Genomic DNA, 17,452 nt, shown 5'->3' with positions numbered 1-17,452 from the left:
GAATCACTATATAGGAGGAATATAGTTTTGTAAGTAAATTCATGCTTTTCTCACTATGTTGTCAAAATACTCGTTTTCGTGCCATGTTTCCGATTGAATATTGAAGAGACTTCCATATTACAGAATAACTTGGAGCATTCTGCTCTGATTAATCAGTGACTTTAAAATAAACTGCAGTGGTAGTGATACTGTAAACCCATCAATTCACTGTCACGTAGAGATTTTTTTTATTAATCCAGTTTTCAACATTCACTAACATCCTTCACTGTCTATCTTCCTGGGGTACTTTGTCCTGTGTCACGCGGGGTCGGCCGTTTTACTATTGATTTGGCAGTGTTAGTTGCAGAGGGTGGCCAGTTGCCATTCCTGCCTCCACCCCTAACCCCCACAGGATGGAATTAGTGTACCCCAGCTGTCTGCGTCTAGTATAAGCGATGGAATAGTGCGAACGTTTTCCAAATGTTTGCGAGTCGTGCAACCGATGAGGAACGTGGGGGCCAGCCTGGTTTTCACCCAGAGGGATTGGGAAACCGCCTAAAAACCACACCCAGGCGGGCTGTCATACCAACCCTCGTCATTAATCTGCCAGGCGGACTCGATCCTGAGCCTGCGCGCCTACCCGAACCCAGGAAGCACTGCGTTAGCAGTCTCAGCTATCCTGGCGAGTTAACTAACATCCATCCCTGATTTCCAAAATCAAAAGTGAGTTTTAGGATTGAGTTATGCAAAAAGCGCACAGTGATGACTGAGAAACAGCACGCACAGGAACTGAAATTCTGTCAGATGCATGAGGTTGTTTGCATATAACAAGGCGCAGTGGTCCACATGTTTCCACTCAACTGTGCTCATAACAGAATAGACTGGATTTCTTGCCTATCACATGCAGGTGGCTTAACCAATAGGCCACCCTAGCACACCAGCAGATCTCACACAAACTTTCACTATGGCTGATGACACCCATAATTTCCTAACATTATCGCTAGAGGTTCTCATACACATCCTTCGTAGTAACATAAGCCACGATCCTCCACAGACTCAATTCTCCCAGAGGTGCTATTCCCTGATAACCTGTGGGATAAACTCCGCTACTAGCGTTTGGAAATCAAAGGTGGAAACATCAGTGAAGTGGAAGACTGAGCCATAACTGGAGGCATGCTTGGGCAGACTAATGGCTCAGACTACTGATGCGATAAGCAAATATCCAGGTTCAAATCCCGGTGTGCCCAAATTTCCAGTAGGCAACACATATTCATGTGACCAAAGAAATAATTTAAAGTTAATTATATTTATAGTTAATCACACACTCGAATCAAGTGATATCATACCTTGTGAAGAATATCCATTTTTTTTTTGGCCGTTCTTATTTCTGCTAACTCTTCCTTTATTTCTTTCATAGAACCTCCATACAGTGATATTCACACTTATTCATTCCAAGAACACCTAGGTTTTTCTGAATGATAATACACAACAACAATGCTTTCACATCTATTTCCTCCAGAACTAATTTGTAAGATACATAATCATCACTGAAAGAAGAGACTGCATAAAAATCACTATATAAAGAATATTTTGGAAAGGGTATATTTCCCGTATAGAGTAAGTTCGTTTCGATGATCCTGTACTAAATATATTTCACACCCACTCAAGCTTCTGGGGACTGATGACCTTAGCTGTTTAATCCCCCTTAAACATCCCAACAACCACCACCACTCAAGCTTCGAATTTCTTCATATAATAATTAAGTATTATAAAAAAGAAATAATGTGTTCAGACAAATTAGCCATTGAATTAACAAAAAAATTGAGAAATGAAAATTGATTTTTTATGATTCGTGTCCCAACATGTGGTAGTCAGAAATGAAACTCGATTTTTTATGATAATGTCCCAACAGGTGGTATTAGGCACGTGGAAATTCCGCACGTCTAGTGTCGAAACTCACCGCAAATGAGAGACGTCGACGTCATCAGATGGTGGAGAGTCTATGGCAGCCTTGGGCGGCGCAGCTGAGGCAGGAGTCCGGCCGTGACCGCTGCGGGGCTGACAGTGAGTGCTAGGGGTGGTGGACCCGCCCTCTGTGGTGGATGGTGTGTTGCAAAGAGGGGCATCGTGATGTGGTAGGCATTAACACTTGGGACCCAGGGGACTGCTTACTAAATACAGTACCGCTGAGGGGTTTGTCTACAGCGATAATAGAACACACCCTGACCACGACAGTTACCCTGCCAGTTAACATGAATGACTCACCAGTAAATTAACCAGGTTATACACTGTTTCCACTAAATTCCACACAGCAGTATAGTAGCACGCCAACAACAGTTTATTCAAATTTAAGCACAACAGATGGTAGTGTAAGGTGACCTACCGATGATACAAAATTGCAGAATTTGTCTGTATTATTGAAAGAAAAACACTAAATGTTAGAAAACGTTTGTAAATCTTAGAGAGTATAAGCTGTCTGAAAATGACGCTATTTCATTTTTTAAAGTTGCAAATGTAGACCAGACGAAAATTTTAAACGTTAGATCATTTCTTTTGACCGAAGTTCTTAAGCAAGGTATGTGTTGCCCACAATATGATACGCATGTGATAATGTTACATTCACTGGGGACGGAAGATTGAGGTCTTAAAAATGAGGCAGACAACACACAAAACGATACATATCTGTAAGTGGGATTTTTTCTGTGGAGCATATGTATGTGATAAATACGTCAGATACAACTGCAGAAATTTCTCTGCTTTTTTTCGTTTTTTAATATTACAAAGTCAATCACCAATGGGTAGGACCCCAATTCAAAATTAAGAGATACACGAGATAGCATCTCTATCTTATACTTTTTTAATTAACAGAAACAGGACCATTAAACACTAACACCCCAGTAGCATTATGAGGAATTGAAAATTTCCCTGTCACATGACTCTTATTGATTACAGATGTCATTTTTGTTATTTGAAAAACTATTTTCTTCTTGAACACAAGCCTCAGAGACATAGGTTCTAGATCTTATCCAGCATTTTTTTTTTCTTTTTTGTTTGGTTCAGATATATATGTAGCTGAATTAACTCCTCTTTCCTCCTCGAAATTGACCCAAAACAAAATATACTCCACCTACATGTTCCGACTATGTCACTACAATATGAGTAGTGTTGATTCTCAAAAGAGATCGACGTCATCCATGCTGTCACCATTCTTCAAAGACATTCGGAATCAGAATCAATTTTCTCAATTTCCACTTTTTTTTGTACTTACCACAGCTTTGGTCACAAGCACAGCTTCCTCGCTCTTGTGCTTTTGTCCTATTTTTTAATTTGCAGGATTTTCTTTCCAAGCATTGAGTTTATTGCTCGAGTTGTGGTCCCTGGCTGTTTGTTGCTGGCGTCTGAGAAGGGCGACCACGTGCAGTGGTCAGCTGTGCGGCTGGTGGCGGCGATGCAGGCAACAGTGTATCGCTATTTTGGAATCGACCTTTCTTGAAAGCTGGTAGTCAAAGGAAGGCAGGATTCGGTAACGACTGGGGACGGGGCCGTAATCAGTAATTCCAGACTCAATAACAAATAAAAAAAATGCCACACATTATTAATGAAGAAATAAACAGCTGTGTAAATAACAGTGTTTTCAGCGAGTTACAGTTTAGCAAATCACCATTAAATACAGATGCGGCAGGTACTGTTTTAAAAGCAAGCCACTGTGATCGGGACAGAAGGCCTTACACGCAAGGAATGGCAATAAATTAAGGTTCATAACTCGCTTCAACTTAACAATTTACAGGTATCGAAATATTAAAGGCAGGTCGCCACAAACACAGCAGAAGGCATCAGATGGCAGGAAAGGCAGTTAATAAGGTTTTGAAGGCTTACTCCGTAAATACGAATACCAAATTAAAATTTTAAGGCAGGCTACCACAATCACGGAAATAATATAAAACATTTAGAAACCTGCTGTAAAACGTCAGTACAATAACAAAGGTTAATGAAATAAACAACCAACTCATCACCAAATGGGTGAAATAAGATGATGGTAAACTTTGTAACACAATCTTTAACATCCACTGAACAATACACTGCTAGATGTATTCCCGCAGGCGACCAGAACTATTAACTAGACAGACATAACCATTAATGTAGGCATTACAACGTATCGTAATAAATAATATAATAATAAAACACAAGGACCAGTGTAAAGTTCCTTAAAGGGTACTAAGGCAGATTATACCCACAGAAGGCGTGGGCTGAAGGAGCGTTACACGGAACTAGTGGTCATCAAACCTCCTTTTATAACACACATGCCTTACAAGAACGAAGGGGCCACAGATGGTGCTCTATGAAGCGACCTCTGAGAAGGACGGGCAACAAACACTTTCGCGAGCGATGAGATAGGCAGCCGAGACTTGCATTCACTTCACATGATTGTAACTTAGACTAGTGGCAGTCTAACGAATGGCTAATGATAATCTTGCTGAAGCTACCTGAAGTCTGATAAACCAAATGCAACGATTCAACAATACCTGAAAGGCGGAACCGGCGGTCTGTACTACGTCCCCAGAACACTGTGCTTAGAGTGCCCGGGACGAGAAAGGAATCACTGCCACCAGAGTAGAAAAATCACCAACCGTCCACTAACAGAACTTAACAAATTGTAAGAAGCTGAACGCAGTACATAGTAATAAGAAGTCGAGGAAAGCTAATCAGATCCGCCTTTCCCTAGCACCCCACTCGCTGCTCTTCGCCTCGGCGACGCTACGAGCAGAAACACGAACCCAAGTCACTGGAGAATCGCGAGATGTCACAGTGGTGGAGGCTTCTCTACTTGGATTAAAACGCACTCCTCTTAAAGCTTGCTGGATCCGGTTTACGATGAGGCCGTACACCCTCGTGACCACAGCCCTTTCATCCGGCAGTCCATGCGTGTCACCAGCGGTCCCGGCATATTTCGCACTGGGCGGACCTGGCTCCTCTTGAGTCCCCAACCGATCTGGCCCACTCATACGACCCGGAAGAACAACGACGTCGCCCCAAAGATACGGCAACAGCAGCTGCATATCGGTAACCACCGCTGCTTCCACTAGCGGACAGGCAACGCTTGCGAAAGCGAGTGGCACCGTCAACACGAGAAGAAGATAAACAACCGCAACCAAGCAAACTAAACGATACCGTCTCGCCTCCAATACAGGGCGGAAACCTACAAACAGCACAAATGCGAGCCGCAGCACGGCTCACGTATCATGTTTAAGGATTATATTGACTGCTTAATAATTGTCTCCATATAACAAATGTGACAATAATTCAGCAGGTACAGCAAAGTTTTCTGTGCCTGGGACTCAGATTTGGTGGGTACATCTAACAACCCTACCACAACAAAGGTAAAAAATTAATTATGATCGTAGTGTTGCTGACGCTGCTAAATATTGCATTTTCCGGCGACAACAAAGTTATATTACGTGGCAGGTGTCATTAGAGCACAGTTAATAAAGTCATTTCATGAAATAATGGATAAACTAGGCACTCATCTTTTCGTGTTTCCCACGCTGGTCTCGTTGTGAACTCATGGCTCAATCGTCGAAAATCTGGGTAGTGGATTCCAAGCTCGGATGCAAAGAGGCCTAGGTGTTATTCTGCGATATTCAAAAGATTTATAGTTGCGCTTCACAAACCATTCTTGTAGATTAAACTTTTGCAAGTTAGGACAATGGTGATGTAAAAAAGTAATCAGCACTCCGAATTTTAATTACACTTCTTTTTTTATTACTTTTGTTGCAACATCAGTTCACAATATAAAACATACTTGAAAATATTTTCCTCACTGTTAAAGTTCACAATTCTTAAACTGACTACAATTTGTGTCTTTTCAACATGACGACCAAGGCTTGACTCTCTAATAACCGCTTACGCGCCTTAAATTAAAACAAGTACGTCAAAGATCATAGTGACAGAAGAAAGAATACACATAAGAATAATATCATTGCAATATAAACATATCGATGTATCAAAGTACCTCTACATTAATGAAATCAGATCTGAATGTTGTCACAGAAATATGTTAACTATTTTACAGAAACACAGTAGAATATTGCTGGTATCGACAGGTTGAGGTGAGGTGCCGTAATGGTTACGTAATTCAAGTACCATTACATACATAATCAGTACTACCATAAGTGTGGCATATGCTCTAGAGCTGTACATACATTTGTTTCCAGTCTGAAAGGCCTGTTTGTCCATTTCTTTTTTACTGCCAAAGTGACAGGTATTGGTCCTTATCGAATACTCTTCGAGTGTCGTGTTTTGGAAAGTTTTGCATGTGCCAGTTTTAGGAAACCTTAACCTACATATTTTCCCCAAAAGCTCTGATGGAGGGATACAATAACTATTGGACAGGACAGTTTAAATACATACCAACAACAATCATACAAAAACAACAACAGTTAAATGTACTTCATGTGATACTCTGATCATCAGAAGATATTTGAAGGGCCTGCAGGTCGTGTAACAGATATCAAGCCGGCCGCGGTGGTCTCGCGGTTCTAGGCGCGCAGTCCGGAACCGTGCGACTGCTACGGTCGCAGGTTCGAATCCTGCCTCGGGCATGGATGTGTGTGATGTCCTTAGGTTAGTTAGGTTTAAGTAGTTCTAAGTTCTAGGGGACTAATAACCACAGCAGTTGAGTCCCATAGTGCTCAGAGCCATTTGAACCATTTGAACAGATATCAAGCAGTAGGAGGCACAGACAAGAAAAGGGCAGCAGGTTCTGAAATCTGCAGAAAAGGAAATTCAGCGAACGAGCTGATGACGAACAGTGATAATCAGTGTTGTGATTATTAGAGGTGGATCAGTAACTGCAGTGCATGAGATACAGAAGGTCATCAACTGGGTCCTTGAATAAGGAAACCGCGCACCATGCATTGGAAGCCAATAGTAACGCCATAGAGAACAGACATGGTTGGCGGGTAGATTCTCGATTCCTGCTCCTTCAAGTTCATGTATAGTGTTTTGGGTTGTAAAGTTTCTCTCTCCCTGTGTTGTAGAAGCAAGCTCGCAGCGCATTTTCTGAGGCGCGACCGAACAGAAATGAAAAGGGAACGTGAAGGATAGACACAGGATTATGGTTGACTGCCTGGAGCTGCTGTAGTCTTTTGAGGTGGCCAGAAGGCGTCTGAGGAGGAAGCAGCTACATCCTGCCACACGTGCACATACGTCAGATTGTTTATTGGGTACCACACCCTCCATATACGCTTCGACTGATAAACGCTATATTCTACATTGTTGAAATTACAGGGGTGATGCATATATAAACAAAGAAAATTGAAAGAGATATACAGTTACAGGCCAGAACATTATGACCCCTAACCTACTATCGATGGAAACCCTTCCCGGCTGTTTCAGCGTCACTTGCTGTCGGATAATTGCTAGCCACACACACGCACGGTGTATGCGGTATCAGTGAGCAAGCTATCTGCATGTAGAATGTGGAAGGTCCGCAGTCTATCTGAGTTTGACTGAGGGCAGATTGTGATGGCCCGAATACTCTGCATGAGCGTTTTGGAAACTGGACTACTTGTTACGTGTTTGAGAGCTGCTCAGTTTAGTGTCTTTCGACACCTGATGAAACCAAGGTGAAGCCACGTCCAGATGTAGTGGGATTGGGCAGCCACCACTCATTACACAAGTCGGGCGTTGTAGACTGGGCAGTCTGCCAAAACAGGACAAGCAGTGAACTGTGGCGGAATTAACATCAGATTGTAATTCTGGGCACAGTAGAAGTGTGTTTGAACACACACTGCGCCGAACACTCCTAAATATGGGCCTCCACAGCTGATGACCTGTGCATGTGCCAATGTTAACACCACGACACGGGCCATTACGACAAAAATGGGCATGCGACCATTGCCACTGGACGTTAGCCGAGCATTGCACACCTTCTTCACCGTGCCTGTGGTAGGACTCAAATCCGTCGTCTCCCACGCAAACAGCTCCTTGACACGAGTACTTCAGCATAGGGACAAGCTGACAGTGGCTCCATTATGTTCTGGGGAGCATACGCGTTGGCATCCATGAGTCCACTGGAGCTCGTGCAAGGCAACGTGACGGCCCAGGATAGCACAGACACCCCTCTGTAAAGATCAAATTTCCTTATGTCAGTGGAGTTTTTCGACAAGTTAATGCACCACATCAAAAGGCCAGGAGTCTTTTGAAGTGGTTCGAAGAACACAGCGGCGAGTTCCAATTGATGTGCTCCCCCCCCCCCCCCCCCCTCAATGTGCCACATATGAACCATCTCATTCACATCTAAGATGTGATTGAACGTGGCGTCAGAGCTAATCGCCCTCCCTTCCCTGAACGTACGGGAATTAGGTGACTTGTGTGTGCAGATGTGGTTTCAAGTCCCTCCAGCGACCTACTAAGGCCTCACTGCTTGCATGCCATGATGCGTCACCGCTCTTATCTGTGCCAAAGGTGGACATACTGGCCACTAGGTAGTTGGTCATAATGTTCTGGCTGATCAGTGTATGTAAACATACAGATTTAGCACTGGGTGCGGAAACAGAAATTGGTCTGACCGTCTGATTTACTAAACCTAAGTTTTCTACAACATGATAACATCAAAAATAGTAAGTCTTAAAAATGTCGCCGCCCGGCACGACCCTTGCTGCCTTGCTGCAGCATACGAATACAGTGTTCCCAGTGCTGGTATGAGACACTCTGGCTTCACATCTCCATTTTTGCTGTATGCATTTATGGTTACCTCATTGACACCACTAACAGAGACGCCCAACAACTTCAAATACTGCTTTGTCTAAACAGCTTTACAGCAACACAATGCACCGAATCACCAGTCCTGGCTGCAACCTACACACATCAGTATCAGATTCTGCACTGAGCAGCACATATTCGTATACAAAGCAACAGTGCCTCATGCGTCCGTTCTCGTGATAGTTGGTCCCAAAATCCACTTTGTTGAAGACATGGAGTTAAGCACAGCTAATCACTCCAAACAACAATACTTTGCTCAAGTGTCAAAACAATTTATTCAAGTCTTATAAACGTTCTTCAATCGTGATATTCAGGGTGGTCCATTGATCGTCACCAGGCCAAATATCTCACGAAATAGGCGTCAAACGAAAAACCTACAAAGAACGAAACTTGTCTAGCTTGTAGAGGGAAACCAGATGGCGCTATGGTTGGCCCGCTAGATGGCGCTGCCATAGGTCAAACGGGTATCAACAACGTTCTTTTTTTTTTTTTAAAGAGGGATCCCCTTTTTATTATACATTCGTGTAGTACGTAAAGAAATATTAATGTTTTATTTGGACCACTTTTTTCGCTTTGTGATAGATGGTGCTGTAATAGTCACAATTTTAGACGAATAGTTGGTAACAGGTAGGCTTTTTAAAATAAAATACAGAACGTACGTACGTTTGAACATTTTATTTCGGTTGTTCCATTGTGAACTTATCATTTCTGAGAACGCATGCTGTTACAGAATGATTACCTGTAAATACCACACTAATGTAATAAATGTTCAAAATGATATCCGTCAACCTCAATGCATTTGGTAATACGTGTAACGACATTCCTTTCAATAGCGAGAGGTTCGCCTTCCGTAATGTTCTCACATGCATTGACAATGCGCTGACGCATGTTGTCAGGCGTTGCCGGTGGATCACGATAGCAAATATCCGTCAACTTTCCCCACAAAAAGAAATCTGAAGAGGTCAGATCCGGTGAACGTGCGGGCTATGGTATGGTGCTTCGACGACCAATCCACCTGTCATGAAATGTGCTATTCGATACCGCTTCAACCGCAAGCGAGCTATGTGCCGGACATCCATCATGTTGGAAGTACATCGCCGTTCTGTCATGCAGTGAAGCATCGTGTAGTAACATCGTTAGAACATTACATAGGAAAAACAGCATACATTGCACCATTTAGACTGCCATCGATAAAATGGGGGCCAATGATCCTTCCTCCCATAATGCAGCACCATACATTAATCCGCCAAGGTCGCTGATGTTCCACTTGTCGCAGCCATCGTGGATTTTCCGTTACCCTCCGGTAGTACACATATTGTCGGTTTACGTTACCGCTGTTGATGAATAACGCTTCAGCGCTAAAGAGAACACGTGCAAAAAATCTGTCATCGTCCGGTGATTTCTCTTGAGTCCAGTGGCAGAACTGTACACGACGTACAAATTCGTCGCCATGCAATTCCTGCATTCATAGAAATATGGTACGGGAGCAATTGATGTCGATGTAGCATTCTCAACACCAATGTTTTTGAGATTCCCGATTCTCGCGCAATTTGTCTTCTAGTGATGTGCGGATTAGCCGCGACAGCAGCTAAAACACCTACTTGGCCATCATCATTTGTTGCAGGTCGTGGTTGACGTTTCACATGTGGCTGAACACTTCCTGTTTCCTTAAATAACGTAACTATCCGGAGAACGGTCCGGACACTTGGATGATGTCGTCCAGGATACCGAGCAGCATACATAGCACACGCCCGTTGGGCATTTAGATCACAATAGCCATACATTAACACGATATCGACCTTTTCCGCAATTGGTAAACGGTCCATTTTAACACGGGTAATGTATCACGAAGCAAATACCGTCCGCACTGGCGGAATGTTACGCGATACCACGTACTCGTACGTTTGTGACTATTAGAGCTGAATCTATCACAAAGCGAAAAAAGTGGTCCAACTAAACCATTCATAATTCTTTACGCACTACACGAATATGTAATAAAAATTTGGGTTCCTATTTTTTAAAAACGCAGTTGGTACCCGTTTGACCTATGGTAGCGCCATCTAGCGGGGCAACTATTGCGGCATCTTGTTTCCCCCATCGAGCTAGACGAGTTTCGTTCTTTGTAGTTTTTCCGTTTGATGCATATTTCGTGAGACATTTGGCCCAGTCACTATCAATGGACCACCCTGTATATGTTCATTGACGTATCTGTTTTGAAACATGGATCAATCTAGAGACCTGATGAACCTGTTATGGGAAGGTAAAGAAAGTGTTATGAAGTACCTCAACACAGCTTCTGTAGCTGTCAGGGAAGATACAGCAGAGGCACCGCTAAGCAAACTCACTGTCAAGGACGTCACAGTGTATCGCGAAGTGTTGGCTTGTGGGCGGACACCTACGTGTATCTGGGACGGTATGGGCCTTCCGGCGTTGCGTACCCTGTTTCTGCAGGTGGACGCGCCGCTGACCGCGCCTCCGCCCCCGACAGCGCCGCCACGGCGCCATCCCCCGGCTGCAGTGGGCCCCGGATCTCCACGGCCGCGGTATCCTCAGCTTCATTCGCCGTCGCCATGGTAGCTGATTCTGAAACATGGCGTCACTGAGCTCACTCTCCGCTTAACACATTACTCTAGGTATGTTTTACAAGGCATCAGCAGACCAGTGTCACCCAACAGATCACCATGAATGAATTGCATCTGATAATATATTTGCGACATCAAACTGGTGACACAGTGGAACAGCTCTAAAATGTTGCACAACAATCTTTTAATGACTCTTCTTTCTGCTTCAGCACATTTAGTTACCATAAAACGACCCAAATGGGTCTACAGTGGAGTATGAACTGATCATAAAGTTACTTGAAACCGAGATTTAGTACAATACTTGCAAGATCAGAAGGAGTTATAGGTATACTTTATTCAACGAGTTATCTTTCTACTTTGTTTAGTTATTGAGGAAATACACGAAATTTTACGACTGATATCTGTATTACTCTACTCGTTGCAGTTAGCACAGTACGTTTCCTTCGGGTGTTGGTTCATAAAGCCTTACTAGAAAACATTTCCTCACGGTGGCAGCTGGAGGCAGATGGCAACTTCTTCTCAACACTTTTGACATATCATATTCCAGCAGGACAACACCTAGTGATATAAATGAGAGCGATAGAATACGTTTCCCTTCAACTAATGTTTCTACTATAGTCTTGTAACCTGCTAGTGAAGTGTGGGTTGGCTGTTGGTTCATGTAGTGGACCGATAATCTCCTAGTGAAATGTGGACAACCTTATTAGAAAAAATTTCCTCAAGGTGGCAGCTGGAGACAGATGGCAACTCCTTCTCAATACTTTTGACATATCATATTCCAGCAGGACAACACATAGTGATATAAATGAGAGTGATAGAATACGTTTCCTTTCAACTAATATTTCTACTATAGTCTTGTAACTAGTATCATGCTACCACAACTTTGTACATGATGCTGACAGTAGCAGATAATTACCACTGTTATTAATTTTCAGTTGGACGATGTGTATCTAACAGAAGAAATTGTCAATACTAGTTCATACTGCGGGACTAGAAGGTTTATGTTAGATGGCCACGATGCCGTTGAAGTGAAACGGTAAGTAATAGTTTATTTACTGCAATTATTTTGTTTCAGCCTACCCTCCCCTTTGACGAATTCATCTTAAATCATGAATTTAAGGTAACTGTGATCCCGCTAAATAATAAGAATGGACTATGAATAAACAGTATTCCTGGCATACTTGTGAGATTTCCTTCTCAGATGTCTCCATGCTTAGATCCATTTCACATTCCAACATAGTTATGAAGTACTGTAGTCACTTGCACGAGGCATACAGCACAATCCATACTGATAGAGAGAGAGAGAGAGAGAGAGAGAGAGAGAGAGAGAGAGAGAGAGAGAGAGACAGAGACAGAGAGACAGAGAGAGACAGAAAGAGAGAGAGTGGGTGATGTAGTATTCTCCCCTTATAACACGCTATATCACAAAAACCACACTCAACATACCTATGTGCGGAACTTACTCAATCATTAAATAATACTTCATTCATAAGTTATCTGCTTTACGCCATAGACTCTCATTAAATTTTGCATTAGTCCAAGCATGTCACCACCTACGATCACGTAAGGAAAGCCATATCGTGGTTTTATGTTATAGGGTTTTGTCTCGTTATGTCCAAACGTTTTTCATTGAGTTTTTAGTATAGAACAGACTCTCGGAAATATTCTGAGACACTGTCTTTCATAAGCATGAACGTCTATCCAATTAAAGTGATATTCAGAGCCATATCACTGCAACAGCACTATGCAGAAATGTTTGTAATTTAAGTGTAAGAAGGATGTTGTATCTTGACATGTTAACCATCGAGAGGTCCGATAAAATCATGAGGAAACACTGCATAGTGTTGAACTCCTTGAGATATTTCAACCCATTTTTGTTCTACTGATATTATCATCATAATCTATTTCAATTCCATCCAGATAACTTTGCATTGTTGATGAATTATCCCAGATATAGTCGATAACCCAATTTTATTTCAACCCATTTTTCTTCGTCTGGTATTATCATCACAATCTATTTCAATTCCATCCAGATAACTTTGCTTAGTTGATGAATTATCCCAGATACAGTCGATATCCCAACTTTATTTCAGTGTATTTTCCTTCATCTGGTACTATCATCAAATTCCATTTCAATTCAATCCACATAACTTCGCACCGTTGAATACGACGAAGAACTACTTCTAAAATGTCTGAAACCGAAACAAATTGCGAAAACCGGCGGCGACTAATGCTACCTGCCGGTCATCACCTGACCTCTCTTGAAATTCGATCGCTCGTTAGCGTGCTCCAAAGCCCGTTACATCTGAACTTGGCGCTGGCGTTCACCACGGTCTCCATTGCTGTGATCTGCAACAAAACTGTGAACAGCACTTTGCAGTGACCAGTAACCTCCAATAATCACTTGGATTTGGTGAGAGAAATGTGAAGCGCAAGTCTTGAATAAAGCCGTTTTGCATCAGTTTCTACAACATTAGCGCCGCATGATCTGCCAGCTTCACAGTGCTCTGTGCTCTATGGAGAATATCATTCTTCACAACCCTCAGCTGCCTACCTCAGGCCCCTTGCTGGAGCACACAGGAGGAACTTTCTACCTCACGGTGTATGGAACATTAATCTAAAATGACAGCATGCGTATCCTTGGCAAATATCAAATGTGAAGCACAAATAAAACTCAATCAGTTTCTCCCCATACAGCATGAGCGACACATGATCTTCCGTCTTTACAATGTCTCCATCTTCACTCACAACGTTACACCTTGCGAGCCTCACTATGTTTGACAGATGTCATAGTGTAGTGTTCGTAACTAGTTTCATGGCAGTTGCGTATGAAAAAGTAATATAATGCAACCTGTTCAATTTGTTGAGTGAACACTGAAGTGTATTTACATTGCTCACTTCAGCCCATTTTTTTTGAGTGAAAATCGGTGAGCAATATCAATAAAGTGCTTTTTGATTTCGCTTACTTGACAGTGATAAATCGTATTCAAGATTCACCCTCATTATTTAATTATTACTCTTTGGAGCCAACGGTCTCGGCGCAGTGGCAACACCGGTTCCCGCCAGATCACCGAAGTCAAGCCATCTCGGACTGGGCTAGCACCAGGAACCAGGACGAGTGATCATCTGCCGAGCGCTATTGGTAAGCGGGGTGCACTCAGCCCCTGTGAGGCGAACTGAGGAGCTCCGGTCTCGTAAACTGACACACGGCCGGGAAAGCGGTGTGCTGACCACGTGCCCCTCAGTATCCGCATCCAGCGACTCCTGTGGGCTGAGGATGACGGGGCGGCCGGTCGGTACCGTTGGGCCTTCGAAGGCCAGTTAGGACGGAGATTAGTTTTTATTACTCTTGGGAATCACCGTCACATAAGCTTTCTTTGCTTTCCTTTCACTTAACGTCATTAGGTTCCACTATATGTGGAACATTAACCTAAAACAACAGTTCGTCTTGTTGAGTAATGACTGAACTGTACAATAAAGTGTCGTATCGGCCGCCGCACAGCAGCTGTCAACTCGGCGCGGCGTGCTGAGCTAAAACGCGAGGCACCCAGCAAGTAGCGCTGGCGCCGCACACGATATCAACAACTGGCGCAAGTGAACGCGTCGTCTTCGGGGTTAGCGGCAGCGTACACAACAGTACTGACACGGATTACCCTGGCGGCGCTGCCCTTGCCACCAGAGTGAGCAATCGTATAAGGGCGCCATCTACCGACACGCTGGTTGGCCGGACCTGCGGAATTAAGGGATCTACCTGAACCCCTTTAACCAGTTCAATCTTCGCCGATGACAGTGTTACTACCGAACCGCACTGTGGCCTCCCTCGGACCTTGCCACCAGAGTGAGCAACCGTATAAGGGCGCCAACTACCGACACTCTGGTTGGCCGGACCTGCGGAATTAAGGGAGCTCCCTGAGCCCCTTTAACCAGTTCAATCTTCGCCGATGACTGTGTTACTACCAAACCGCACTGTGGCCTCCCTCGGCCCTTGCCACCAGAGTGAGCAACCGTATAAGGGCGCCATCTACCGACACTCTGGTTGGCCGCACCTGCGGAATTAAGAGAGCTCCCTGAGCCCCTTTAACCAGTTCAATGTTCGCCGATGACTGTGTTACTACCGAACCGCACTGTGGCCTCCCTCGGCCCGTGCCTTCAGAGTGAGCAACCGCATAAGGGCGCCATCTACCGATCTACCGACACTCTGGTTGGCCGGACCTGCGGATAAGCTAGCTCCCTGAGACCCTTTAACCAGTTCAATCTTCGCCGATGACTGTGTTACCATTGTACCGCACTGTGGCCTCCCTCGGCCATTGCCACCAGAGTGAGCAACCGTATAAGGGCGCCATCTACCGACACTCTGGTTGGCCGGACCTGCGGATTTAAGCGAGCTCCCTGAGCCCCCTTAACCAGTTCAATCTTGGCCGATGACTGTGATACTACCGAACCGCACTGTGGCCTCCTCAGCCCTTTCCACCAGAGTGAGCAACCCTATCATGGCGCCATCTGCCGACACTCTGGTTGGCCGGACCTGCGGAATTAAGGGAGCTCTCTGAGCCCCTTTAACCAGTTCAATCTTCGCCGATGACTGTGTTACTACCAAACCGCACTGTGGCCTCCCTCGGCCCTTGCCACTAGAGTGAGCAACCGTATAAGGGCGCCATCTACCGACACTCTGGTTGGCCGGACCTGCGGATATAAGCGAGCTCCCTGAGCCCCCTTAACCAGTTCAATCTTGGCCGATGACTGTGATACTACCGAACCGCACTGTGGCCTCCTCAGCCCTTGCCACCAGAGTGAGCAACCGTATAAGATCGCCATCTAGCGACACTCTGGTTGGCCGGACCTGCGGATTTAAGCGAGCTCCCTAAGCCCTTTAACCAGTTCAATGTTCTCTGATGACTGTGTTACTACCGAACCGCACTGTGGCCTCCCTCGGCCCTTGCCACCAGAGTGAGCAACCGTATAAGGGCGCCATCTACCGACAATCTGGTTGGCCGGACCTGTGGATTTAAGCAAGCTCCCTGAGCCCCTGTAACCAGTTCAATCTTCGCCGAGGTCTCTGTTACTACCGAACCACACTGTGGCCTCCCTCGGCCCTTGCCACCAGAGTGAGCAACCGTATAAGGGCGCCATCTACCGATACTCTGGTTTGCCGAACCTGCGGATTTAAGCGAGCTCCCTGAGCCCCTTTAACCAGTTCAATCTTCGCCGATGACTGTGTTACTATCCGAATTCTGGATTCACGACGACCGGACCGCGCTGTGTCCTCCCTGGTTCGAAACTTGCGACGCGTCGGTATCGACTGGTTCGCCGTGTTTTGGACTTGTATTCTCTACTAGTGACTGTGATTTCTCCTCGGCGCTACAGCCAGCGAAGTGTTGTGAAATCGAACTTAAGTTTTGTTTTGAGTGACAGAAGGTCAAATACATTTGGTTATCACGGAATATTTGTGGTGTTATAGTGCGGACATAACATAAAGCCTACTTTGCTGTAGTTCCTACAACACATGTTCTTTCTGTCGGACAATACACCACTCATGAATTAGAATGTTACACTTTTCAACCCTCATTTAAGGTCCTCAATTCCCTGGCTATGGCAATAGTACCTCCTTTGGCTACCATATGATGTTTGTTTGTTAACAGACCACCGAATATTGCAGTATTAACAAAGCACAATTAGATTTAGTTAGCACCTCAGGTAAACCTGATCTTGCAGGTGGACAATAACTCATTCTTCACTTCAGTTATTACTCAATTTCTTTCCTGCCTTGGTAAAAATTTTCGCTCGCTGCTTCAGTCTATATACATAAAATCTTATCTGTATGAGACCAGTAAAGTTGGTGTAATTGCATTTGCATAGATATCTGAACCTGGGTTTCAGGCGGGGTCCCCCATTTACATTCAATACTGAGGTGCTGTTCCAGCACACGGAGAGCCTCAGTCTTTCTGTTCTTGTGTTAGGGGGAATTTGAAGTAGACTGTGGTGGCAGTGACAATTCGGATGCAGGACGGAGGCGTGCCAGGGTAATCCACGCAGTTGTGTGAACCGCTGTGCCAAAGTCGCTGAGTGGCTATCGCACCTGCCATGTAAGCAGGAGATCAGGGTTTGATTCCCGCCCTTGGTACTAAATT

General features: G+C 44.4%; 1 protein-coding gene across 1 annotated transcript in view; it reads right to left on the bottom strand.

The window, feature by feature from the left end:
• Positions 1–11,314, bottom strand: part of LOC126295036 (ankyrin repeat domain-containing protein 65-like) — an 88,549-nt gene extending 77,235 nt beyond the window's left edge. The window contains exon 1 of the mRNA XM_049987286.1: positions 11,181–11,314. Within this exon, the coding sequence (XP_049843243.1) occupies positions 11,181–11,314 (134 nt within the window). The remainder of the gene's footprint in view (positions 1–11,180) is intronic.
• Between the last annotated feature and the right edge of the window lie 6,138 nt (positions 11,315–17,452).

Source organism: Schistocerca gregaria, chromosome 11 (genome assembly GCF_023897955.1).
Source record: "Schistocerca gregaria isolate iqSchGreg1 chromosome 11, iqSchGreg1.2, whole genome shotgun sequence".
NCBI classification, from domain to species: domain Eukaryota; kingdom Metazoa; phylum Arthropoda; class Insecta; order Orthoptera; family Acrididae; genus Schistocerca; species Schistocerca gregaria.
The sequence above is the reverse complement of the archived record's forward strand: the minus strand, read 5'-3'. Positions and strand labels throughout refer to the sequence as shown.